Consider the following 25,990-nt stretch of genomic DNA (forward strand, 5'->3'; position numbering starts at 1 on the left):
CTTGTTAATGGTCACCAGAAAGAAGAGATCTGTGCCTGTCCCTCCTCTTCCTCTCATGAGGAAGTGGTAGACAGTCATATGAGATCTCTCAGTTTTCACTTCTCCAGGCTGAACGCTTCTCCAGCTGCTCCTCAGCGGCTCTACAGTTGATCCCTGCAGAACCCCACTAGTGACAGATCACCAGGCTGATGACATCCTACTATTTACTATTACTGTTTGTGCCCAACCTGTGAGCCGACTGCTCACCCATTGCATGACGTGTTTATCCAGCCGTGTGCTGGCCATTTTGTCCAGAAGGATATGGTGATAGACAGTCTCAAATGCATTACTGAATTCCAAAAACATTACATCATCTAGATTCCTTTGATCAACTAGATTGGTTAAAGGGTCGTAAAAGGATAGTAGGTTTGACAAACAGGACTTTCCCCTCATGAAGCCATGCTGGCTATGGCCAATAATTGCATTGTCCTTAAGGTGTTTTTCAGTATGTCCCAGAATAACCTTCTCCATAATTTTACCAGTCACTGAAGCGAGACTGACAGGCCTGTAGTTTCTGAGGTCCATCTTCTTACTCTTCTTGAAAATTGTGGCAACATGAGCCAGTTTCCAGTCAACTTGGACCTCTCCAGATTCCCCAGACCTTTCAAATATCATTGAGAGAGGCCTCACAATGACATCAGCAGTGCTTTGAGTATTTTCAGCAAGGAACTCCTGTCAAAACTCAGAGATAAGCAGGAGATACATGAGGTGGAAGCAGAGACAGACCACTGAATTTAGAGATGTCGTCAGAATATGCAGAAATGCAACAAGGAAGGCCAAGGCCTATTTCGAATTAAATCTGGCTAAGGATGTCTGGAATTAAATCTGGCTAAGGATGTCTGCAATTAAATCCAGATAAGGATCTGGATAAGGATAACAAGAAGAATGTCTTCAAATACATCAATAACAAAAGGAAGAAGAACTTCTTTACTATGCTAAAGCAGGTGTCTAGGAATCCATTCTGTTCACAATTTGAACATTTTGGGATAAAAAGTCAGTGACCTGCATATAGACAGCATCACAAAAACATCAGGGGAGATATCAAAAATTAAATATCAGATTTGGGATTTATTCAAAGATCATCACAATGAAGAGTAAGAATATGTAGCTACTTCAAAAAAAAGGCAGCTGCGTAAATTAAAACATTGTCTCAAGCACAGCATTTTCAGACAGGAAAACAGAGAAGTTAACATGTCTTCAGGGAGATACTGGGATTATCTACAATAAATAGGATAGTCTACATGTAGAGACAAGAGACACGGGAAACTTCTTTCCTAAAAATAGAACAAAAGCAATTTGAGGGAGAAAAGGTATTGTGTGTGTCTTCTATTCATTATAATAGCACAAATGCTGTTATAATAGATAAAGTAATTATCATAACATGAAAGTAATAAATACATCTGTTGGATTCGAGATGGTTTCTGTGTGGAATGTGCAGGAAGAAGGATCTTTAAATAAAATATGATACACAAAAGTAAGGTTTATATGTTCCTATTCTGATTTTACAACAGATTTCCTGTGTAATATTAGTAAATAATACCTTTGCCTTTTGAACTGTTTTTCCTACATATAAATTAGGTGTGAAGATTGACAACAGATTTCAACAGTTCCTAAAATCTTGGGAATTCCACAGAATTATAAACAAACATTATCTGTAGTTTTCATATTTTTTTAAATGGTTGAATACAGAAGTTATCTTAACTATAACACTCTTCAAAATAACTGCAGATCAATGATGTGTGCTCTGGAGAACCTAACACTGTGACTGTTTTATCAAAGATACTGCAGCAGGCTGAGTGTGCTCAAAAGAAGCGGCTGACTTTGTATATGTTAGACCTAGAGTTTCCTCTGAAGCCAAAATCTGCCTTACCCACTCACTCCACAGGTAAGCTTAAAAAATGTGCAAGGGCTCTAAATGTCAATATGATGATTGCTTCAGAGCTATCCAGGGTCTTGGATGTGGTTTGTTTTTATGCAGAAGTCTGTGGGAGAGTCGCAGCACTGTTTGTGTAGCCTGCTATGAGTAAATAGCAAGTCCCACATCTAATAACATAGTGTCTTCCTCTTTGTGTCAGGGAATCATAACATGGCATTTAAGGCCAACCAGAAGAGTTTAATGCTGTTACACATTGCAGGGGAAAGGCTATTGCATCCCTATTGCTTCCTGTTGCAGTATGCTTTTGGTATAGAAAAGTATGCTGAAGTTTTAATGTTGTTAAAGTGACCATGCTTCCAAAATGGTGGTGTAACTCTTTGTGTAAACCTTTCTCTTTCCCAAGATCCCTTACCTGTACCTTTGGAATATCTAAGAGATAACTGGAAGCTTATCTATTGGTTGTTAACCCTTTTTTGTAGTTGGTTGGTTTGTAAGACCTCCTGAACTCCCACTGGTCACATTGTGATCCCCCCAAAAGCTATTTAAACAATTAGCAGAACAATAAAAGTCTCTCTGCCTGCTTACCCTGCCAGCTGCTGTCCTGTGGTCCCTGTGGGAACCATGGAGACCGCATGGTGGGGGGGAGGGGGAGGGCACCTTCCCCTCCAGGACTAGGGGTAAAAGGAAAGCCTCTAGGCTGGAGTTCCCCTCCCTGTCCACCCTCAATGTTCGTCAGCTTCCCATTTGTGCACAGTGTTTGCCCATTAGGAGACATAATAGTTTTATTGCCCCCCACACAGCCTCTGAAAGACCATAAACTTTTAATAGACTTATAAAAAGGGATTGTAACTGTCTCACTAGTCTGGACAGGGCTTTTTAATCTGTTTTCCTCACATTTATAATGCTGTAAATCTGGGCAGACATGGAGAGTTGTTACCTCCAGGTTAAACTTTAACACCAAATTCTCTGCTTATTTGCTGAGCTGACTTCAGTGCTCTTCACTGTCTCCTCCAGCAGACACTGACATTTAATGACGTTGCAACAGCTCGCTTCCAAATTTCTGTCACATTAAATGCTTTCAGTTACCTGTCCTCCTGGGCCTCTGAATGAAGTGGGCAGTGTACAACAGATGCCTGGCTGCTTTTGATGAAGCCATTTACTGGGGAGAAGGAATAATTTAACTAGAAAGGTTATGTTATCTCTACTGTACAGGGTTACTGACAGCAGAAGGAATCCTGCCTCATGTTACAATATGGGAGGAAAACTTAAAAAAACCCCCAAAATATCGCTCTATCAAACCTTTAGCTACATGATGAAACACTTCACTCTGTGTAAAAGTACTTGTTAAGTGTTATAATAAAACAAAAGTGCAGTGAACATGGGCAGGCGTAAGTCACCGCAGGCTTCTAAATCCCAGTGGGGCAACCAGGAGAAATAGTAGGCAGTTAAGCACAATGCAAGTGACCAAAAGTGGCAACTCCATCACTAATTTTCCTGTTGCTCTCTTGTCAGGTTACCTGGCTACACACTTGCAGGGCAGTCTGTAAGGGTCACTTCACAGAGCCTCATCATGCTGCAAATCTAACACTAGCGAGCTAGATAACAATTTTTAGGTTTTGACAAGTCATTCAAATACTACCTTTTTGTGCAATTGTACCCTATTATAACTTGTGCAGTTTTGTTCATTAAAGACAAAATCACAATCAGATTATTGAGTCAGCAAAAGTGCCTGCCTCTCAAACAGCTCATTTGTTGGGTATTTTTAAATTAGTACCTACTCCTAGCCCCGCTATAAAGTTGGCAAGAGCTAACAAAAATACAGGAGATGGCAGTTCATTTCCCCCTTGCCCATGGCATGCGTAATGAATGGCATTAGAGAATGTTTACTGAATTTGATCCTGACTCTTCTGCAACTGTAAAAAGGCAGATGTTTCAACAGAGCATTTGTGGGAGAGACATGAAAAGACTCTTGTGATATCACTTCAATTCTTCATCCAATTTGCTTTTAAATACAAGATTGCAACAAGTAACACAGAAGAAAAAGAAAGAAAGTCGCACAATGCAGAGCCTGGGTTTACATAATAATATTAACTACTGCAAAAAAACTGTAATCATTTAAGACATTGGATGCAAGTGTTAGAAGATACTCAAGAGGTTTCTGGATGTTTTCCTGGGTTCTGTGGTCCAAGGTCATAGACAGATGGACACAACTCGTTGTGCACATCAACACAGCTTTTCACAGGAGGAAACAAGTTACCTCATGCTTGAAGCTCTAAATCACTTTTGTTACCAACAAACAAGTTCACCACATATGGGTACCTTGCTGCCTTGTAAAGAACTAACAGCCAGTCAAACATCAAGCGTTCAGCCAGAAGCGCCAAATTGTAACATGAATGCATAAGTAAAGGATTCTTTCCACTGTAACAACATCTACTCCTTCTAGAGGTGCTGCCCGTCAGTCCCAGAACCTCAGGACACCTTTTTGAGGAAAAACAGAAAGCCACTGATCTCCCACAAATCTGTTTGAGAAACTTATTCCATCATGGAGACAACACTGATGGAAAACACTGACTGACAGCAGTTCAACAGCTGAACCAAGAGGAAGAGAAAATCCAACTGAGTTAAGTTTTCTCCAGAAAATAATTACTAAATGATTCACAGCTAATCACTGAAGGTGTGCCAGCATGAACAGATGGATATTTATAATTTAATAAACTGTTAATTGTGAAAAGAAAGTCTTTAAATTTAACCTTCTCTCCAAAAATGACACTGGCAACATAATGAGCGGTAAGTGAAGCTAGGCTCTTTCTAGAATTCCGAGCACTCTGACAAAATACATCAAATATTAATCCCATGTTCTTCTGTTTAGACACTGCAATAACCTGAACCTTCCTGGTTTTTGACCTGCTAAGAGAAGAAGGGTTTCTGTACCACAGAGTGATTGGGGACAAAGCAATTCAATAACACTTCACTGTCCAAGTATGACAAAAGTATTCGTATGATTTTATAGTATGTTATTGACAAGACATAGCACATTTTGGAAGAGAAAACTTTGAAGCTAAGAGAGACAGAGAAAGCAGCTGGGGATGCTCATGCTGAGTTCATATTAGCTACTCAATAACTGTGCAAAGAACCAGCGGGGCAAGGAGAACAAAGGGTTATCTAAAAAGAAGCCATTTAGACAAAGATGCAAACTACAAATAAGTAGGACAACACTGAGCACTTGAAGCTGAACACTTAAAGGTGCCGTTTCTTGCTCATAGGATGTTCTCTGTTCTTTGAGGTACTATGGAAGCAATGACAGTTTGATTTTCTCTAGTTATTTACTGCAATAAATGCAATGAAATGTAGGGCAAAAATTCAACTTCTACTTCAATCTGAAGTACAACTAAGAGCATACACCTGGAAACTGGGCAAATCTTACAAGATATCCACTGTACCTAACTTCCCTTCCTGTTCTGCATCGGAAGTTAAATTCACAGGCAAAACATACCTATAAATGGAGCCAATTCCAAGCTCTGATGTCAAGAGTACTTCATAAAACTAAGAAATGCAAGGAAATACAATAAAAGTATCTAGCAATGAAATGAGATCTTCCAAAGGGATGTGAAAATAAAATGTATTACTGGGGGGTAAAATATTGCAGGGTATCAAATGTTTACTCTTTAGGCTTATAAACTTTTTTCTTGAAGAAAACTAAAGAGGACAAAACTAAAGGTTCTCTAAATAGCAGAACCAAGCTCTACAAAGCACTGATAAGTAATATTCTCTACAAAAATCCCCCCTGTGCTTGAAATTTGGTGGGGGTTTGTGCATTCTGTTTACTTTTGAAGTTTACTGCACTCTCAAGAAAGCACACTAAACTGGAGCATATCGCTAAACAGCAGTGATTTAATTCTGCAGGGTCTTCATTTCCTGTTGTGGTTAAGATTTCTAAACCTGTTGAAATACTGAGCTCTGTTTTCCTACATTTCATGCACAGTACTTTAGAGCACCTCTCATGTCACTGATGTGCTGACAGATTGCACTTATTCCTGTCGACAACATCCTCACTAAGGTGTACAGGCAAGTGTCTAGAGCATGATAGAATTATAAGAAAAATTTCATTTCTGTTTGCATACAATGTACATGACACTGTACATTGAACTGTAGCCTAGGAAAACGCATGAGCCTTTGTTTCACTTTAAGGAAGAATTTATGTCTGCTAAGATTTTTCTCAATGCTGACTTCAGGATTTTGTATTGTTTTGTTTCATTCTCCTCCTCTCCACCTATATCCTTGAACACAAACACATGAAGTGATGTTTGCTATTTTCCACAAGGAAAGGTTTAGAGAGAAAGATAGTATCTTTTGCCAGATTGATTCTATAGCTATAAAAAACAGATGAGATACTGGGTTCAAAACCCTTTCTTCCTCTTATCCAGAAGAAAGAACATGGCTTCATATGCTTGAAGAGTTTTTGCTTCTCCCATCTAGTATCAGTTAACGTAATAAAGAAAGCTATCCTGTCCCTACAGATTCATTTCACATAAATCCCAAGATCACCACAGTCACAACATCTTTTCTTTGTAGCATGCTCATTATCATGCTGCTGTAAAGCAGCAGGTGTCTATGAATCACATCTGCATTTAGCAGTCTGAAAGTAGAGTTCTGCCTCACTTACCGCCTCCACTTCTGCTGGGTCATACCAAACATTAATGTATGGATGCTGTAAGGCTTCATCTACTGATATTCTCTTGGCCGGATCAATGACCAGCATCTTTGATAAAAGGTCCCTGGCTTGGCTAGCTAGAACAATGAAATCAGAGAAACACAGAGTTAGTACAAAACAATCACTGCCTCCAGAGGAGGGTTAATTGGGTTAGGAAAATAACAATGGTACAACCCTTTTAGAGACTGTTTGTATGTACTTCTGCACCCTTACCTTCTTACAAGTGTTCTTCAGTAATCATTTCAGGTTGGATTCTGTAGGAAGGTGCCAGCATCAGGGCTGCACGCTGTAAGTTCCCTAACAAGCTTCAATGAGATTTTACATGCATTTCATGCAGAAGGCTGAATAACATACCTTAGAAAAATGTCTTGATGTATTTGTGATTATTACAGGATCAGAGAACCAAAGTTCTCATAATGAAGTCTAAAATCATGGCATTACCAAATCAAAGCCTGATACTTACAGGTACTCTTCTACTGGCTCAGGAAAACATCCAAACTTCTCTGCATGCTTTATAATTTTTCAGCTAGCTTTTTTCATCCATTAAAATTACATATTTTAAAGAAGTATAGATACTAGGCTGATCTTAGGGTACTCCATTAGAAGCAATGACTTCAAATCTGTAGCCTTGGATCAACACATAGTGAGTAAAAGCAAGAGCTCATTAAGTCACTAGCATTACATTATGGTGAAATATTTGGGCGGGGCATGGGATGATACAATGCTGCACAAGCGGGTTTTTTTCCTAATGTACTGTTTCTTGTTCTGTGACTATATCTTAAGAACTGGCATTCATTATAACATCGATGTTATAATGCTAAATGCATGTACTTTCTGTAACCAAAAGATAACAGCACTGTTTGACAGTGATTTCTATTCATTAATTGCAAACCCAGAAAAATTCCATTATTCGGTTGTGTTGTAGCAGGAGTATGAAATCCTGTGTATCCAAAAGCATCTGCTCAGAAATTTCACTTTGCTCCCAAAGCCAAGACAGCAGCTTGGCTATGAAACAGTTGTTAATTGGAAGAAAATTCTGGGCCATGTAATAACATGCAAATTGCAGGCAACTGAAAACTGTTACATGCCACTGTAGGAAGTGGCTCCAAGGACCCAAGTGGGGCACAGCTGGTACACAGCACAAGTTTGCAGGGGGTCCAGAGCTGTGATGAGAAGTCCTTTCTACACTAAACACACATTAATTGCTCTTTCTATTGAAGGTCAATACCCTGTTCAATTAAAAACTACTTCAATGTATGATTAAAATCATTGCAGCTTTTCTTACACAGGACATATGTAGTCACACTGTAATAAAGTTTTCTCATTCACATATGCTAACTGACCCACAGCATTTGTTCAAAAGAAGAAATCCACCCATAGTGAATATTAAACCTCACCTACATCATTTTGGTTGACATTATTATTATCATTCTGTTTTCTAGTAGAGTTATGGGGCAGGCATCTGGCTTTTTTTTTCACCTAAAAAAACCCCAGTGCAAACACTGAGATCTTCCAATGGAAGTTCTACTGCTCCTTTGTATTCTAAGTTCAAGAATAAGAGTAAAAGAATATCTCAGTTCCTCGTGTTACAGAATCATCACATGGAACACCATGGAGATATGATCGGTGCATCAGTGATTAGGTTCCCTTGGCTGCCCAAGCACCAGAATCTCCAAAAATCATTTCCAAAAGCCTCTCAAGTGAACAAAACCCATGCAGTCATTTGTCCCTGCAATTAACTGCATTAAATGGGAATGCATCTAGAGAGAAGAAAAATCGGAAAAATCCTTCACTGAGCTGTAGCTGTTGCATGTGAACCACAACCCTTTTCAGACATACCTTTGAGTTTGTTGTGTTCCGAGTCAGCTGGGAAGAGAGAGTCTGGAAAAAGTTTGGGGAAAGTGAGGCCAGCATACTTGGGTCTGTTCTCAACGTAGTTCCGTACTGTTGGCTGCAGCTTCTTCATGAATTCTGGACAGGGTGTTCCCAGCTGCTCAATAACTTTATTCCACTGATCAATATCTGAACACCAGTAGTTAAGGGAAACAAAATGCAAACCCCAATGTAGTCTCCTGATACTTATGCTTGTGTTCTCTGAGAATCCTCAGAGGTGTTTATCTCTCTTCGTAACATCTTTACAGTCACTACCTTTTCCTCACTATGCCTCCAGGTCCTACAGCTGCAAAGTGGAAAACTCTCTTGCACAACTATACTTACTCAAGGGCATTCTGCAATCCTAAGACCACCACCACCACCACAGGAAAACACACAACTTCCTGTCTTTGGGCCAACAGTTGTTACTTTTTTTTTTTGAACTTGAAATCCAATGACTTGCACTCTCTTTTTTTACATGCAGGTAACTGCCACTGCCCTTGACTGCACAGGCGCAGCCTGGAAGAACAACATGTGCACCTGTCCTTTCTGTTCAGTCTATAGAGAGTGAGACCTAGCTGGGTTAAAGAAGTTCTGCACGAAACAAAAGTCACCTCCAACTCATCTGCTTCACACTTGTATCTTTACTCTCTCCAATAACTTCATTGGTGCTACTTTTTCTGATATCAGCCAACCAGCAACCCCTCAAAAATTTTGTTTGATGTTATAAGAACACACTGGGAATCATTTTTTGAAGACAAATGATGCACAGATGTAGGCTGAAAATTGAACATCTACATAGTTAGACTGACACTGACTAATAAGAAACAGGTTCTAATGCTTAAAAAGAAATTGCATTACAGGCATTTTGTACTGAGTTTTTTTGTTGTTCTGGTGTTGATTTTTTAGTTTTCTTGTGATAAGAACTAAGCATCTGATAGGTGTTATGTAGGTCTTCCAGCCATGTCCAGAACAAGCATGCCAAAAAAGCATGCAAATTATCAGTGCCATCTCTACATCACACTGTCTGTTTCACAGAGCTAAGAATCTGATGACAACATGGAAAAAAAGGAAGAGTACATGCAGCCATGAGTAGACTGATGCTAAGAAATATGATTAAGGAAGCTTGATTAAGAACATACTGGAAAGAAAAGGCTTTTAAAATACAAACATTCAAAGCATTTCAGCACAGAGATTTTTATAAAAAATTATTAATTTAAAAATTTCAGGTTTACTAATCAAAAGTGTGTTAAAAGAATGAAAAGTATTTAATCGTGTCCTTTAAGAATTCTGAAACAGCGTTTTGAATGGTTTTATTTTCACCAAAAAAAGTTGCTAGAAATAGCAGTGATTTGTAAAGATTTTTCTGAACAGCTGCTACTTTTTAAACTAAAGCAAAGATTTATGTAGAAAAACCCCTCCCACACACACACTCCATAAGTTGTATGTAGTTTAACTCATATTGTCCATTAAAATAAACTTTCTCTCAGTAGAAAAACAAAGAATTGCAACAACACTAAAGTTATCCGAGACTACAGCTGCTCAAAGAGTAGTTGGAATATTTATTTAAACATTTTATTAGAAAATAAAGTGGTTTGACATTTTGAACTTGTATTCAAGTTAAAACACCTCGGTGACTGCTGGCTGGAGTATTTCAGAAACACGCCTTTCTGAGCAACTTCAAACAGTGTGTAAATGCTTTGCAGAAAAGAACAGAGAATACAAAAACGCAGATGTTGTTAGTTGTGCCAAGAGAAGCTAAATGGGTGAGAAAGCCAAGCTATAAAATCATCACTGGAAGCATTACTTGTACAGATTGATTGAAGGCCATTTGATAAACAGTGAGGGTAAAATACAGGACTTGCTTCAAAGCAGTCATCAGAAGCTTACACTTGTACAGAGCAGGTTAACCATTGCTCAGGAATTTCATGAAGGCAAAAAAAAAAAAAATCTTTGGGATTACAGAATTTCATGAGACTTGGACATGTGGAGAGGGAAGATGTAATAAGATGCTCTAGATGTGATTAATAAGGGAAAAAGAGTACAAGTTCCCAGAATAGGGCCTATGTGGTGGGAACCACTGACAACGGTGATGGATAGGGGAGAAGGAAAATCCTTAGACAATGGCCCAGTGCCAATGCACACATTTCTTCTAAACTGACAGAAAGGCTCCCACTAAGAAACAACAGACAAGTGAACTACAACCCACAACTGGAAGAATTTAAGAGAGGGAGTTATCAATGCAAAAACAAGAGCCGAACCCAAGGGAAGTGGTAGAGCTGCCATATTCCACTCCTCGACTAGACTTGTTTTGCAGGAGGACAGCACTGGAGCTTTTGCAGCCCTGGCTTGCACAGAGAGCCAAAAGGTCAGGCTTTATGTCTTAGCAACTTAAGGGATTGGTTTTGAGTCAATAAATGGTCTGAATGAATAATCATGCTTCCTTACTGTATTATTTCTGACTTATATTGCTCATATACTGCCAAACCCTTAAATAAAATACATTCATTTGGTCTCTATATATATTTACACACACACACAGATTGACATGATGGAGCACTCAGGACTTGTTTTGGTCCTAGTAATAGCAATAACAAAACCAGCCCAGCAAAAGCAGGTAGAGACAGGTCAAAAGAAGATTAACCTATATTTGAGTGAAAAAAACATTTTAAAGAAGAACAGAAGATTCTGGTTTCCCCCTTGAAATTAAACAAATGTTGGACAGACTGAAAGTCGGCAATAATTGCAACCCAAAGCTCTGGGAAATGATGAAATGTCTACTTTAAAAACATTCGAATCACCTCAGCTGTCCCTTGCCCCAAGCAGGATGAAGGAAAATGTGTCAACCATTCACAATGGCATCTGGGTGATTTAAGACAGAAAGAGGGATCTGGATTTATTTGCCTGCCTCTGGCACTCGCACTGTAACATTTTTAATAACACTAAGGTCGCCATACAGAGTTACTGCAAAGATTGAAGAAAACATTTCTGAAATGTGTATCTTTTTGAATGAAGATTTATCACTGAGGCCTCAGGTTGCCCCAAGCTCACCAACCACCTTTTCTCTTTGCACTCTTATACTGTCCTAAGGATTGCTTTCTAAATACTCAATTATTTACCTGGAAAATAACCAGAAGCTGAACTGCAGATTAAGAGACAGAATTTTCTAAAGCAAAGGCATAGAATTTCTAAAGGAAAAATAATATTTTGAATTATCAAGGCAGTGTTTCTATTGGAAAAATTAGATTCCACAGGAAAATCATCTATTTAGAGGTACCAGCTGAAAGTTTACCAGTATTTATGTTTCTGTGTGCATCAGTTAAATGTATTTCAAAAGTGTGAATTAAGGACCAGCATTTTGTTCACTCAGTTGGCCTGCCAAGTTCAGATAAATGATATTTCTGCAAATTTCCGAACAGCTATAAGGTAATGGAGCTTGGCTATAAGAGAAAATTTACGATACTTCTCAGTCTCAATTAGAACATATTAAAAGCATTTCTACAGTGTACAAAGTAATAGCTTGTTATTAAAAAAAAAAGAAATTTCAACAGCAAATATTGCCTAGTCTCCAAATAACAGTAATTCTTTGTTTTCCTTCTCATGTTACATCTTTTTAAATCATAGGGAGTTTTTTTTGAGTGAAGGATTATATTTTGTTATGTTGAACAGCAAGGTTTTGCATGAGGGCTTGATATTTGCCGTAGGATGTTTTAGCTGTACTGTGATACATATAACTTAATGGAATTATTCTTTTCTTCTCCTGAAAATGAAGTCTGTTTCTAAAGTCTTCCTCAAGCAGCATCTATGAACTGTGATGTGAAAAACACAAGAAATTCTGTCAAAATACCTGCTTATAACAGAGCTGTTGGAATTTGGACGTGGTGGTGATGGGGGGTAATTGTGCTTCCCTGCCCAGCGGACTGGATTGCATTTTCTTCACCTATTAATCAGCACATCTGCGCAAGTTTCACTCAACTGGAGTAGGATTTACTCGTTCTGGCTAAATGCGCTGCTTCTGGAGTTAGAACTAGGGCATGTCAAATCTTGCTTTTTTTAAGGTAGGCATAACAAACCCCAAACTGACATGGGGTGTTTTCCTTTGTAACAGACAGACAGTTCATCTCTTTTCAATCTCAAAATCTTGACAGAATCACATTTCTAATAGTTTTATCCTTAAATCTGCACATTCCACCAATAAGAACTAACTGCACTGCTTCAGGCAATTTTTTGATGCCACTAACTCAACACAATTAGAATAATTACTATGAATGGCTCGGTATATTTCCCTTCCCAAGACCAAATTGTGGCACCAACTGTAAAGATGATAGTTCAACTAATTATATTTTTTTAATTGGACTTTTCTTTTTAAAATAAGACTGCTATAAAACCAAACTAACTAATTATGGTGGCTTTAATCTAGGCCTTCCTTGGTGACCAGTTTGTAACCAAGGAAGGGGCAGTGTTCCCAGTATTCCATACGATTTTTACATAAATCAAGGTATAAATAAGAAGGGAGGAGAGGCCTTCGCTCTCTTCTCTTCTGGTGAGGTTCGGGAACAGTGGGTTCTTGCGTTGGTCTCGCTTATCTAAGGCTGAGGCCTGCAGCATCCACTGACCTGCCACGTGGAGGCTTGGAGAGTGCTGGCTGTGTCTGCCAATCCTGCTTTTCTAAGGGACATGGTGAGATTTGTTTTACTAGTTATTTTGCTAGTTCTTGGGTTTGATTGTGCATATCTATTCAGTGTCCCTTTTTGTCCCGTTTTGTTCCTTTTTCCCTTTCCCCATCCCTTCGGAGGGTGTTTGGATTCCCTTTTTGCTGTGTACATAGCATCTTAACTGTATATAACTGTAATATACATAATATATATATATTTTAAGTATAACTAGCTTGATTTTGGGTTCTTCAATTTGCATAGTTTTTTTTTCCTTTGCCCTGGGGGAAGAAGGGAGGGGGAAGGGGGGGCTGCTACTGTGGGTTTGGGCATTTGGCAGGAAGCCAGGTCCGAACCATCACACTAGTTTCACTGTGGGAGACATCAGTGTCACATTTATATTTTTTCCACAGTCCCACAATTTACATACTGATCTCAATACAATTTACAATAACTTTACATTTACAAATGCTACCATCTGCCAAGACAGTAAATGTAGAACATTTTCTGTGTGAACACTTTGAGAAGAATGTGGTATTTGTAAAAATTAGACTGTAACAGAAAATATTGTGCAATTGGAATAGTAGTTGCTATTTATATTCTATAATAGAATATGTGGTGATAATAAAAATAACATGTAGCACAAATAAAATTACTTCAGAAGACTACAACCGATTCTTCAGAAGTTAGGAGACAGTGGTATTGGTTGTGTAGTTGTCATTAAACTTTTGGGTGCACATGTATGACAACACTTTAACTAAAATTTTCAAATACTATTGGCTTTTAGCTGTCATTTCACGCAGTTACTGACCATCTGTGCTTACACAGCAGCAAGCAAATCACAGAATCATACAATGTCTTGAGTTGGAAGGGACCTTAAAGATGATCTAGTTCTAACACCCTTGCCATGGGCAGGGACACGTTCCACTAGGCCAGCTTGCTCAGAGCCCCCTCCAACTAGCCTTGAACACTTCCAGGGATGGGGCATCCAGAAGTGTCACAATATGCAAGTGTTAAAATCTAAAAGTGTTCCATATTACAAGTGTTTGTAAGAGTCTATATAGGAAGTAGGATCTGAGTGATACAGCAGAATCCTAAAACAAGTGTTTCTGTTGTTCTTGTCAGTGAAGTTGATGTGGGTTTGATCAGTGCTTCCAAGAACACAGTTTGCTTCTGTGTCTCAAGTGTACCTGCAACAATTTGGATATGAAATCAAGAACTGAACTCCTTGAGCACAAAACATAGTAAACAAGTTCCTGGAAACTGTAGTTGCTCCTGTTTCTCAGTCACAAGAAAACAGAACCATTTTGTGTTCTCATCTGTGTAATTATTCAAAAGCTCCTTTTGCCCTTTCCAAACAAGTTTTTCTTACACTTCATGATTACTCAACTTCACGGTGTTTAATGAAAGACAAATGTTGGCCTTGAAGTTCTGCAAGAATACTCAACTGCATACATCTTTCTATGTATTCATCTGTCTATCAGTCTGTATCAGCTGAGTCAACTCTAGCAACCTTCAGCTCAGTCTGACTCTCCCACTCTTTTACATCAGTTCTATCTCTACATTTCCTCTGACTTCCAAGACGCAACAGTAGTACTCATTACTCAAAGGATGGAGAGTCAGCAAAGAGAAAAGGCTAAAAAAAGAAGAAAATAAAAAAGCTTCATGTGAAAATATATGCAGTAGGTCAGTGGTCAAAAAGATAGCTTCCTGTAACAGGAAAGCATTATTAAGACCATTTCAGATGAAGAACACATGTATACCTATCCCACAAGGACTTGCTTCAGCATTCTTACATATTCAGGATTTAAAAAACGTGGTGTCTTCTGTAGGCCTCAAACTGTTCTTCTAGGGAAGTGATTGAAAACGTGGCTGTATAGCATTTGGTCTTGAAAGCTATCTCCTCTATAGCATACTTCCTTGAAAATGATTTACATTACTGGATATGAAGAAGTGTGTTCTCATTTTCCTTATATTTCCATACAGATATATGCTTTTTTGCATACAGATATATGTTTTTCAAGAAGAATGGAACAAGAAGGGGATAAAATCTCACATTAATCTTATTATGCTCCTCAGATTAATGACTTTCATATGACAGTGAAGTTAATGCCATTTACTTGTCAGTGCAGCAGCAACAAAACAGAGAAGGTGGGGGGGAGATAAAAGATAAAATTATAAGCTGCTAGTACATTGTCAAAGTTCAAACAATTTGTGTTTAGTACAACCATTTCTAGCAGAGTTCCACTGCTGTATTGAAAGCAATTAAGTAGACAACGGACCATCTCTCATCTATTTAATAATGCTGTGCAAGTATTGGGAGTGTTTTTTTCTCAGCCTGGGCACTCTTTTTTTGCTTTGGTGGTTTCTCCAGGATATCTCTGTTTCAGAATAGAATCACTCCCCATTGCAAATGGATGCTTATTAAAAAATACACACTAAAAAAATTACTTTTCAAACAGAGTATCATTGTCATCTCAAATTTAAAGCAGAATTAATTTACTGTGCAAATACAGAAAGCTGCTTTTCCTAAGAAGGTAATGATTTCCAAACGCGAATAATACACTGAAAAATACAAAATACTATTTCGCTTACAATTGTAACCAAGAAATCTGTACTAGTTCTACCAGGTAAGCCTACATTAGACTGTCATGCAAAATTTCTGCAGTTTCTATGTCATTTCTCAACAGTTCAGATTTCTTGACAAAGAAAATGTGCCAGGAAATTTGTTTTTAAAAGATTTGCTACCACAGTTTCCAATAATCTATTCTCTTCTTATGTTGTCAGAACAGGCCTTGCATTTTCTGCATGAGGCAGAGAAAGCTGCTATTGACAGCTATTGAGCTCTTCTCTAGTGCCCACAAAAATAATTTTCCACTCATCCTATAAAGTATAAACCCACCTCTAAAAAGAGATTGTAGTCAATGTTATAATGACTTGTGTACACATGTAGCTAGACCAGCTACAGTGCATCATCTAAGAAATCTTCGTAGATCATTCTGACTCAATACAGCAGCATCTGCTTGTGGAACCCAAGACAAAGTTATTAGGCAAAATATGCATACTCAAAAGTATTTTCAGAAACTACCCAAATTTTGCCACTCTACTTTTCACCAGTAATTCAGTTCAATTTGATGTGAAGTTTGCAACTAAATTAACTCTGTTTTTAAAAGAGTCTATCAAAAAGTGACTCTGGGTCTCAAAAAAAATTGTTTTGTTTTTGTTGAAATGAAATGGCCATCGGTATAAATTAAAGAAAGTCCTTCAAAGATGCTGATGGCTTACAGTATTTGTGTCTGTTTTCTTCATCTCACACTGGTCATACTCTTGAATTTCTGAGTACTGGTCTCAACACAAGGTCTGAAGGAGTGAGTTTTGACTCTGTGAAAATCTTAATGATCTTGGCTGTCTTCTGAAATTTAGTTGCCCTTCCTGAGCCCTGTTTATCTTCTGAATTCCACAATATGTTTTTGAAGTTCCACCCAGTATTTATTCAGCAGTTCATCAAGTCTGTTGATGGCTGGAGAACTTCCTCTATAAACACATCAACTTCTGAACCTGGCACTGGCTGAATATTTCAAAAGATCTCTGGCAAGACTGATGCCTAGTCTTAGACTTCTAAGAGAAATTTCATAGAATCATAGAATTTTTTAGGTTGGAAAAGGCATTTAGGATTATCAAATCCAACTGCTAACCCAGCACTGCCAAGGCACCACTGAAGTCCATTGAAGGCAGCCTGGGCTGCAGTGATCACCCATGCACTGGTGGAACTTGCAGTCCTGAGGGCTATGGGTCAGGCCAAGAGTAAAGTCAGAACCCTGAATTTTTGGAAAACAAACTTCCAGTTCTTCAAGGAGATAGTCAGTTGGAGCCCTAGGGAGCAGCCCTCGGGGACAAGGGAGCACAACAGAGCTGGCACATCATTAAGGACAGTTTCCACACAGCACAAGAGTTGCAATCCCCAAGCACAAGAAAACGTGAACATCTCACTACTGCAGTATCTACTTGTAGTATTCCTGTCTCTTTCTTGCCTCCTAGAACCTTCTGTGGTGATACACTTCTGACTTTGTAACATGTACTGCTAGATGCACAATGATGATGTACCCAGCCTAGAGGTAGGTAATGCATTAGCATTATTAAATACCTCCAAAATGAATCATAAAACTGTGCATAGAACCCCTCTGCCCCAGTCTCTTTGACATGCACAGCATGACTGCAGTTGCAGAATAAGGCCATGTGATACCTTTTGCAGACATCTGTGGTTTATACCAAGAGAAGCTGACATCATGTTAACCTTCCACTTCTGTACTGAATACATACTTGTCTCCCTAAGCTTTCCCAGCTACAGGATTTAAAGGCACATTCATCCTTGTCTGCCAAAATGCATTCAGCGGTTTAAAAAAAAAAGTATAACTACCATTTCACAACTCACCAGAGGACTAAGGCACCTTTTCAATTTCTTCAGATCATTTATGCAGTGATGAGAAAAGAGTAACAGCCTCCTTCATAAAATCTTGAGAAGAACACATGGAACAAGAGTCAACTCACAGGTACAGTCGCTTCTGAGGCAACACAACACACCATGTCGCCATTTTCTCCTTGCTTAAGGCACAAGCATATCCAAGCTTCATGATAATGGGGTTTTTTTTTAAAAAAAGGTAGAACTACTACTTGAAAAGAAATTTCATGTGAAATTAAGATTAAAAAAAAAAAGGCTTTAGCTCACAATTAACTGCATCACATGCAAAATTTCAAGGATCAGTAAAGATCAGGATTATTTTGGACACTGCAAATCATCCTTCGCAACTGGAAGTTTAAAAAAGAAGAGGTGTGTTCTGTTCTCAGCTTCACCCAAGTGATTTCAGTGAATTCAAATGGATTATGGGAGTGGAACAGAGCTGCAGCCTAGCCAAGCACTCCATTCTGCACTTAGAGGCATTTTCTGCTTTTCTGCTTGTGAATTTTGCTAAATAATTTTTTAAGTTAGCTGAGTGGACCATTTAGTTGTGTAAACAGTAACAGTATCAAATGACCTACACTCCATAACCGCTGGAAAATGGCAAAGAGTAAATTTTGCAGTCAAATATATGACTGACAAAGCATTTCTCATGAATATTCAGTCTTTCAGCTTCAAAACTGCTTTTCATAGTTATTTATGCATAAAAATTGACACAAATTAGTATTAAGTACTCTTCAAATCACAGTGTGGTTGTGAAATGAAGCACTGCCTGTTAAGAAAAAAATTGCTGGTAGCAGATTCTGGTACGCTGCCAGTCTTAACCCATTTTACACCAGTTTTATGTCAAAGAGGAAACTTTTTTAAAGAAGCAGATATTTAATTACACTTGCTCCTACACTTAAATACATCCTTAAGAATGCTGCCCTCAAACTCTTAGGGCTTATAGTCCTTGCTGATGGAGTTCTACAGCTGCCCAACTCCATAATTCATCTAAAGAAATAATCCTTTTCACAGCAATGAGCATTTTCCGTGCAGGGATAAGGAAGATGCCAGGAGGTCATCAGTCTCAGGAGCTTTCTGAATTGTTTTCAGGTGCACAGGTGGGTAGGGGAGCCAGAAGTGTTGAACCCCAGCTGGTGGCTGCTCAGCAGCAGGGAAGGGGTGGGGGGGATGGATTTGGAGAAGAGGTGGCTTTGAGGAGGGATGCTCAGCAGCTTGAAAGAAAGCAGCGGCATCATTCTCTGTTCACAGAATAGACACTCATGGAATAGCAGAAGAAAAGCAGAGTGGTACATAAAACACAGTGCAAGTTTAGCAACGTGTTAAGAAAACAAGTGTAGAATGTGAACTCAATTACAGACCAATCCCAAACACATCAGCAGCCGGTAATGATGATTTCTGTGGAGTTATTGCACTAACAGACAGATCACAATGTTTTAATTATAGAGCATTTGTGCAATTTCTTTTTTAACAAGTATGAAGCTGTATCAAAGAAACCAGTTTTTGAAGTGCTATTTAAGAGATATTAAATTATTTTTGTATTTATTTGGGGGTTTCTTTAAATGATACCTTACAAATCTATGAACATAAAAACAGTTCCAAGTACTGAAGGATACTAACCCCTACACATAAATATGTCTCACTCCACATTCACAGGAAACACAAGCACAGCCTGAGCCAATCTTCCAGAACTCAAATAGGTGCTAACGATTTCCAATTAACACATAGAAGGGAAAGGTTTACTATCACATATGCAGAAGATATGTGCTCCAGATCACATGAAAACACAAGGAAAGTGTTTTGTTCACTTCATATGCAGATGCTCACACAGCACTTTGGACAAAACATAAATTAGAATCTTACTAGACAAGGCTGTGAAAATATTAATGATATAAGTGCCAAGTTTTATTTCTTTAATACTCTTCAGATAATACTTTTTCCACATTTTGATCAAAATACTGAAACCTTTAAAGTGTGAATGAGGCCAAAAGTGAAGTGCTGAATTGAATTGATATGTGTATGCACACACACACAAGCGCATACATGCACACACATTCAGAGGAAGTTACATGAAAATGAATAATGCCTGGAAACTCCTCTAAATACAGAGTTTAAATTAGGAGGAAAACTTGTACATTGCTCATTTCCCTTTCTTGCTTTCATAATCCTAGGACCATGAATGACTGGAGTTAGACCAAGCATGCTCAACTGCTGTTGAGCATAAGAAACATTTTCACAATCTGATAAATAATAAATTACATACCAAAGTTTTAATAAAGCATCAAATGAAATAAGAAATATGTCTGCCTCAGTCCTGAATGTATAATGGTCTCTAAGGAAAATGTGTGTACCTAGTCTCTTTGGTTCTCTTGTCCACTGATTTAATGCACTTATCTATAAATCACTTCAAGAATATGTCAAGAATTTATTCTGCTTTCACATAATAGCTACATTTACTTAAATAAAGAATGACAGACTGAAGTCTGCTATAACAGTTGCTCAAGAAATTCCCAGCCTTCTGAGTAATTAAATTGCTACAAAGTGATAATTTTAGTCTTGAGAAGAAGAAGTTGTGTCCAAACTGAAGCCTTTTCCTACTTTTCTACTTTAATACCACTTGCAGAGCAAACAAACAAAGAAATAAGCATTTCTATGAGCCATGTCTGAGTTAACCTGACATGCAGAAATGCATGTAAAATGCAGAACCTCTTACATGTCATCCTAAGGCAAACAGTGACTTGTGCCTACCCTGCTACAACCTTTAAGAAACCTCTTTTATGTAACACACCTCTCCCGCCCACCACTGAATTAATAAAGAGACATTCATAACAACAGAACTGCGGTCACTGGCTGCAGAAAGTGATTTTGATGAGCCATGCAGGATGTTGTTTTCCATCTCCTTATGCTATACTTACTGCAGTTTCCACCTAAGGCTTTTGCTGAGAGGCAGTAATGGTCTGTTGACATATTGGTTTGCAGGGATTTTGCAGTGGGACTTAACTCAGCTCTTTAGGTACAGTACAGACGTATGTCAGCACTAGTCTAGTGGGAAGAGACTGGAAGGGAAAGGGTTGGAAATACCTACTGAGGCCAGGAAGGATACGATCAGTGCCAGGAAACAACACAGCACCTTTAATCATTTCTCCCATGATGCACCCTACTGACCACATGTCAACTGAAAACAAAAATGAAATGAAGGTAAACAAGAAAACAGGAACAGAACAACAAATAAATGAGAAGTCTTATCCAATCATGCTATAGCACAGTGCCTGCAGCCCACACTGTGGACACAGACCTGCCTTTCACTCTCTGTGGATGCTTTTCTGCCTGAGCGTAAAAGTTTCATGAGAACATAGCAGGTCTGAGAAAAATCGATTCCAACAGTTTTCTTTACTCCAGTGTAGATGAAAGACAATACTATTAAATACAGAAAACCAAGTGAGACCCACAGCTGGCTACTGTGTCATAATACAACTTTGTAATTAAAATTTACCAATTAATTTTGTCTTTTTCAAGTTTTCATTTGCATTCGTTACCTGGGTTTATGCTGCTTTGTCTTGTAAATGAATGCTGGTTTCTGTATTCAATAAGGATATGCAAATTATTTTTCCTTTATCATTCCAGTTACCAGACATCTATGCATATTTTCACAAGCTGAACAGCGAGAAGCCACAAAAGGATCTTGGGTCCTTGTGATGTCATATCCACCTCTTATTCAGGGGTTTGAGTAGAATTTGTTGAGATCATTCTGCTCCAACAATGCTTGCTTTAAAGCCTCTTGGCTCACTTCCACCAAGTCTCAGTGAAGCCAGCAGTCCATAACAGGGGTCTCGAGAATCTCATAAGATTTCCATTTGCCATGATAGGAAATGGTGATTTCTAAATAGGCCAGCTGAGACACAGAAGCACGAAGATGTACCTTCTGCACTGAAACTCAGAGCAAACTGGGCGACTATTGACCTCAAAGAGAGAAGAGCAGTTCAGCTGGGTCAGACAAAGCTAACCACAATTTACACTGGTACACAAGATGAAAATCAGACTCCTTATATTTTCCCCCATAGCAATACCACGAAACCACATTACCTCTGTTGTCCTTGCTCTATGATAAGTCATAGGGCATGGAAGCAAGAAAAGGGACTGACTGGTCTCTCAGGGCCAGAAACCATGGGGAAAAACATGAAAGCATCATGCTGTTTGGGTAAATTTACTCTTATAATTTCATACTGAGTGACAATTTAAAGTGCATTTAACTTTGAAAGCAAATGTCCTATCTGTGGAAATCTTAACATGCCTTGGTCTAAGGTTCCTTGTGGCTTTTTTAGCGTATGAAAAGCTTCAACACTATAAAAAAAAATCAGTAAACAAAAACAAAACCAAAAAAACCCACAACCAAACAAAAAAACCCCCACTAAATAAAAGGCTACTTTTTTGGAAGTAATAAGCAGACCTAGAGATGCAAATTATTGCTGCTTTAATCACAAGCTAAATGGCATGCAAAATATCAGGAAAAGATAGAACAAGCAGTTGTTTGTTCATCTGTTATTAATTCCTTTTTATTTTCAGATACTGCCTTCTGACATCACTGCTTTATGCTGTGCTTCAGAGAAGTTGAACTAGTGACTTACTAAACTGCAAACTGTGTAAAATCAAAGATGACTATGCTCCACTACTCCTGAAGTTTTGGGAAGGAAAATTTCCAAATCAGAAGGAGCAAAGGTGAACATCTGAATATAACCCATTTCCAAAGATCCTTCTTGACTGCCGCCTCTTTTTCCTCTCCTGAGTCAATTAGAAATACGTCAAAGTGGAACCCAGGGTTTAGCTGTGTGTTTAAGAGAAGTAGTCAGTTGGAGGTTAGGAGTTCCAACATATACAGCAGCAGCTGTCAGAAGCTCTAGTTAAGGCACTGAGACCTGTGCAAAACTCCAGAAAAGACTGCTGTACAGATATCTGTGCCTCAATCCTCTGATTCACTTAGTCCAACATCAATCCAGATGTAGTCTGAGTAATTTTAGTCATACAAGCATCAGAAAAAAACCAAGCACACCACAATCTCTAAACATTTGCACTCAACTCCAAAGCACTGAAAATTTACATCTGGTACAAGATGTTTTTTTTAAATGCAGGATATTCACAAAGACTGTCCTCCACACAGGAACCTTCAAAATCTCTCCAGGGGTTTGAGGCTTGAACCTCCTCCAGCTTGGGGAGGCTGAACAGAAGTTGTTCTGTTGCCACACATGCATGCCCCCTGCCTCCTAAAGCTTCTTGTGTCCTGTGGAAGCAGTCTGGTCTGGCTGCTGACATGGCCCTTCACAGGGAAGGTGACCAAAGAGATGGTGAGGGGAAAGTTGGGATGGAAGAACGCTAAGAAGACATGAGTGCTTGCTCATCCTTCCAGATTTCAGATTCTGCTCAGCAAAGATGCAAAAAGATCAGGAGCTGTAGAACTAGCCAAAGTTGTTTTACATGGAAATGACCCAAGCTGACCTTCCATGGACACCTCCCTTGTAACTCTATATTCTCCTCTTGCCAAACTGCAGGTTCTCTGGGGCTTGACACAGCACAATGAGAGGGAGCCTATAAGGAAGATCTGCAACTGCCCCAGATAAAACTTGCACTGAGGTGGCTCTTCAGTTCTGCACTCAGTAAACTCCAGCTGTCATTCAATGATGATTGTGACACTCAAAATTCATTAAGTGCATGCCATGGGGAAGCTCTGGAGACAGAGATGCAGGCACAGCTGAAAGAGCTTTACTATCTTTCCCAGACTCATGGGCTAGTTCATACTTTCTGCCCAGAGCACTAGTGAGAATGCCAAACATTCACGCCTGTAATAGCTCCTGTTTTAGTGATGCAGAAATCACCCCTCTGCAAGCTGACAAGAGATGTTCATGTCCTCAAAACTGACTTGGGAAGACTATGATAGACATACTAATGAAGTAAATCATGATATCTAAATTTTATTTGTGTAACTGTAGGCCAAAAATACTTAGCCGCTTGCCAGTGGCTGAGATGCAAACTCTAAAAAAAAGTCAAGGCAACTGAGTATGCCTGTCACAACAGTGAGTTTCTCTTACCAAATTCTCCTAGAAGGGAGAGACACCCTGCTGGGCAAGACCTCTCTTTACCTTCATCTGTATCGTTGAGTACTCCTGCAGAGCTGCACCAATATCTGCTCTGAAGAATCATTTCTAGGCCCTTGAATTTTCAGGAGGAAAGATACAGTAGTCTGTATTGGACACTGTATCTTGTTTTTACAGATTGTTGTTCCTAAGCAATAAAAAGGGACGCAGTTTATAAAAATACTATGTAATTCTTAGTAACGCATGGGCAAAGCTGCTTTTTTTGACGTGCTCCAGCTATCACAGCTGCAAAGGCTTCAGACTGAGAACGCCAAAGGAAGTGTGGCAATTGTCATGACTGTTGTGGAGATGGCTCAAACACTTGAAAAAGATTAACACCCTCCCCCCCTCCACCTCCCCCCAAATCCCTATCTCCCTCCTAAGTCACAGCAAATTCCCAGTTTTGTGACATTCCACACTGGGGCAGGTTTGCTGGCAGGACTTGTGACCCCACAGGGTACCCATGCTGGAGCAGCCTGTGCCTGAAGGACTGCACCCCACGGAAAGGGATCAATGCTGTACCAGTTCATGAAGAACTGCAGCCCATGGGATGGACTCGCATTGGAGAAGTTCATGGAGCACTGTCTCCCATAGGAGGAACCTCACGCTGGAGCAGGGAAAGGACTCCTCTCCCCAAGGAGGAAGCAGCAGCAGAAACAACATGTGATGAAGTGACCATAATCCCCATTCCCCCCTCCCTGTATTTCTGGGGTGGAAGAGATAGAGAATCAGGAATAAAGATAAGCCTGGGAAGGAGGGAGGGGTGAAGGGAAAGTGTTGTTAAGATTTGTTTTACTTTTCATTATCCAACTCTGATTTTGTTTGGTAATAAATTCAACTACTTTCCCTTAGTCAAGTCTGTTTTACCCATGACAGTAATTGGTGAGTGATCTCTCTCTGTCCTGATCTCAACTCATGAGACTATATTTTCTATCCCCTGTCCATTTGTGGATGGAAGTGATAGAATGGCTTTGGTGGGCACCTGGCATCCAGTCAGGATCAACCCACCACAGTGCAGAAGCCTAGCCCATCTGGAAAATTGCGGAAGGAGGTAGGAATCACATGACATCTGTGCTCTGCCTCAGAGGTTGGCTCTTAAGTTGCAGTGCCAAAGAAGTGTTTAAAAAAAAGACTGTTTTCCCTTGGAAAGTTATGCTCAAGTGTTCCTCTCAGAACAGCAGAGCTTGCAGTGGTACTGGAAGGGATGCTACAGGATATTAAGAGGCATGTGTACATTAAGAAAAGGCATCCTGAGATGCAAGCTAAAGAATGAGTAGAGACACATAAAATGACTCATAACCTTCCCTTTCTCCCATTTTCTTTTGAATAAAAGCATGTAAAAAAAAATAAATCATTGCGGTAAGAGAGACCTATAGAGAATCTTGCCAAGGAATGTGAAACACACTGCGCTGCATCTAAAAGACTGTAACATTTAAAACATGTTTTGCACATCCTGCAGTTGCTAGATTCAGGTCTTCTCTTGAGCTCAATTCACATTTAGACTTTGAAGTATCTCTTCCCAGGTCTCAAAGAGTGTTTAAGTAACACTTGCGTTACCTCTTTCAGCAGGAAACCCACAGGTAGTCTCTCTACAATACAAACAGATTAGCATATCATTTAATACACTTATATATTTTCATATCTGATAAATGATATGTGATTTTGAGTGTATTCCAGTTCTCTACTTTGATTCTGACCAAATACCTACAGGCTCTTGACAAAAAGCATTTAAGTGCTGTTTTGTCCACAAGTTCTAAATTCTCTGCTCAACTGTACCGGTGACACTCAGCTCAAATTATCACAGTTGTCATCAAGCAAAAATTGATTAACTGCATAGAAAAAACCAAAACATTTGAGACCATCTAGTTTTCATAGGTGCCTGAAAGGACAAATAACTTGCCTTGGTTGAAATTCCTATGAGGTAGCAGTGGATGTAGCACATATCTGCACCTCAGCATTTGGTCACTTTTGAAACTGTGTGTTCAGACCTGTCCTGAAAATCTTTCAGGTGACTGATGGGAAAAGCAGTGGATCATCTTCATTGTAGCCCCTGAGACACACTTCAAATGCTACAGAGATGACAGATAGTGTGTGGGGTCTCATGCTAAGGTACAAATTAAACTCCATGAACTATTAGAGTATGCATATCTGAATTAAAAAAAGAGAAGAATGGCAACAGCCTAATCATCCTCACATCTACTTAGTATCTTCTAAATAATCCTGATGTCAATTGCTGGTTCTGGGTTTTGTTGGTTT

At 39.1% G+C, this 25,990-nt stretch overlaps 1 protein-coding gene across 11 annotated transcripts in view; it reads right to left on the reverse strand.

Annotated features, from left to right (window-relative positions):
- Positions 1-25,990, reverse strand: part of MAPK10 (mitogen-activated protein kinase 10) — a 183,288-nt gene that overhangs the window by 20,909 nt on the left and 136,389 nt on the right. For 10 of the 11 annotated variants that reach the window (XM_027887234.1, XM_027887238.1, XM_027887233.1 and 7 more), the window contains 2 exons: positions 8,466-8,648; positions 6,579-6,703 (listed from right to left, as the gene is read on the reverse strand). In XM_027887234.1, the coding sequence (XP_027743035.1) occupies positions 6,579-6,703; positions 8,466-8,648 (308 nt within the window). Of the gene's footprint in view, positions 1-6,578; positions 6,704-8,465; positions 8,649-20,712; positions 20,785-25,990 lie in introns of all 11 variants that reach the window. The other variant, XM_027887239.1, reaches the window with a different exon arrangement.

Source organism: Empidonax traillii, unplaced genomic scaffold (assembly GCF_003031625.1).
Source record: "Empidonax traillii isolate 1590-97213 ecotype Southwest subspecies unplaced genomic scaffold, ASM303162v1 scaffold205:size1172791, whole genome shotgun sequence".
In the NCBI taxonomy this organism is placed as follows: Eukaryota; Metazoa; Chordata; class Aves; order Passeriformes; family Tyrannidae; genus Empidonax; species Empidonax traillii.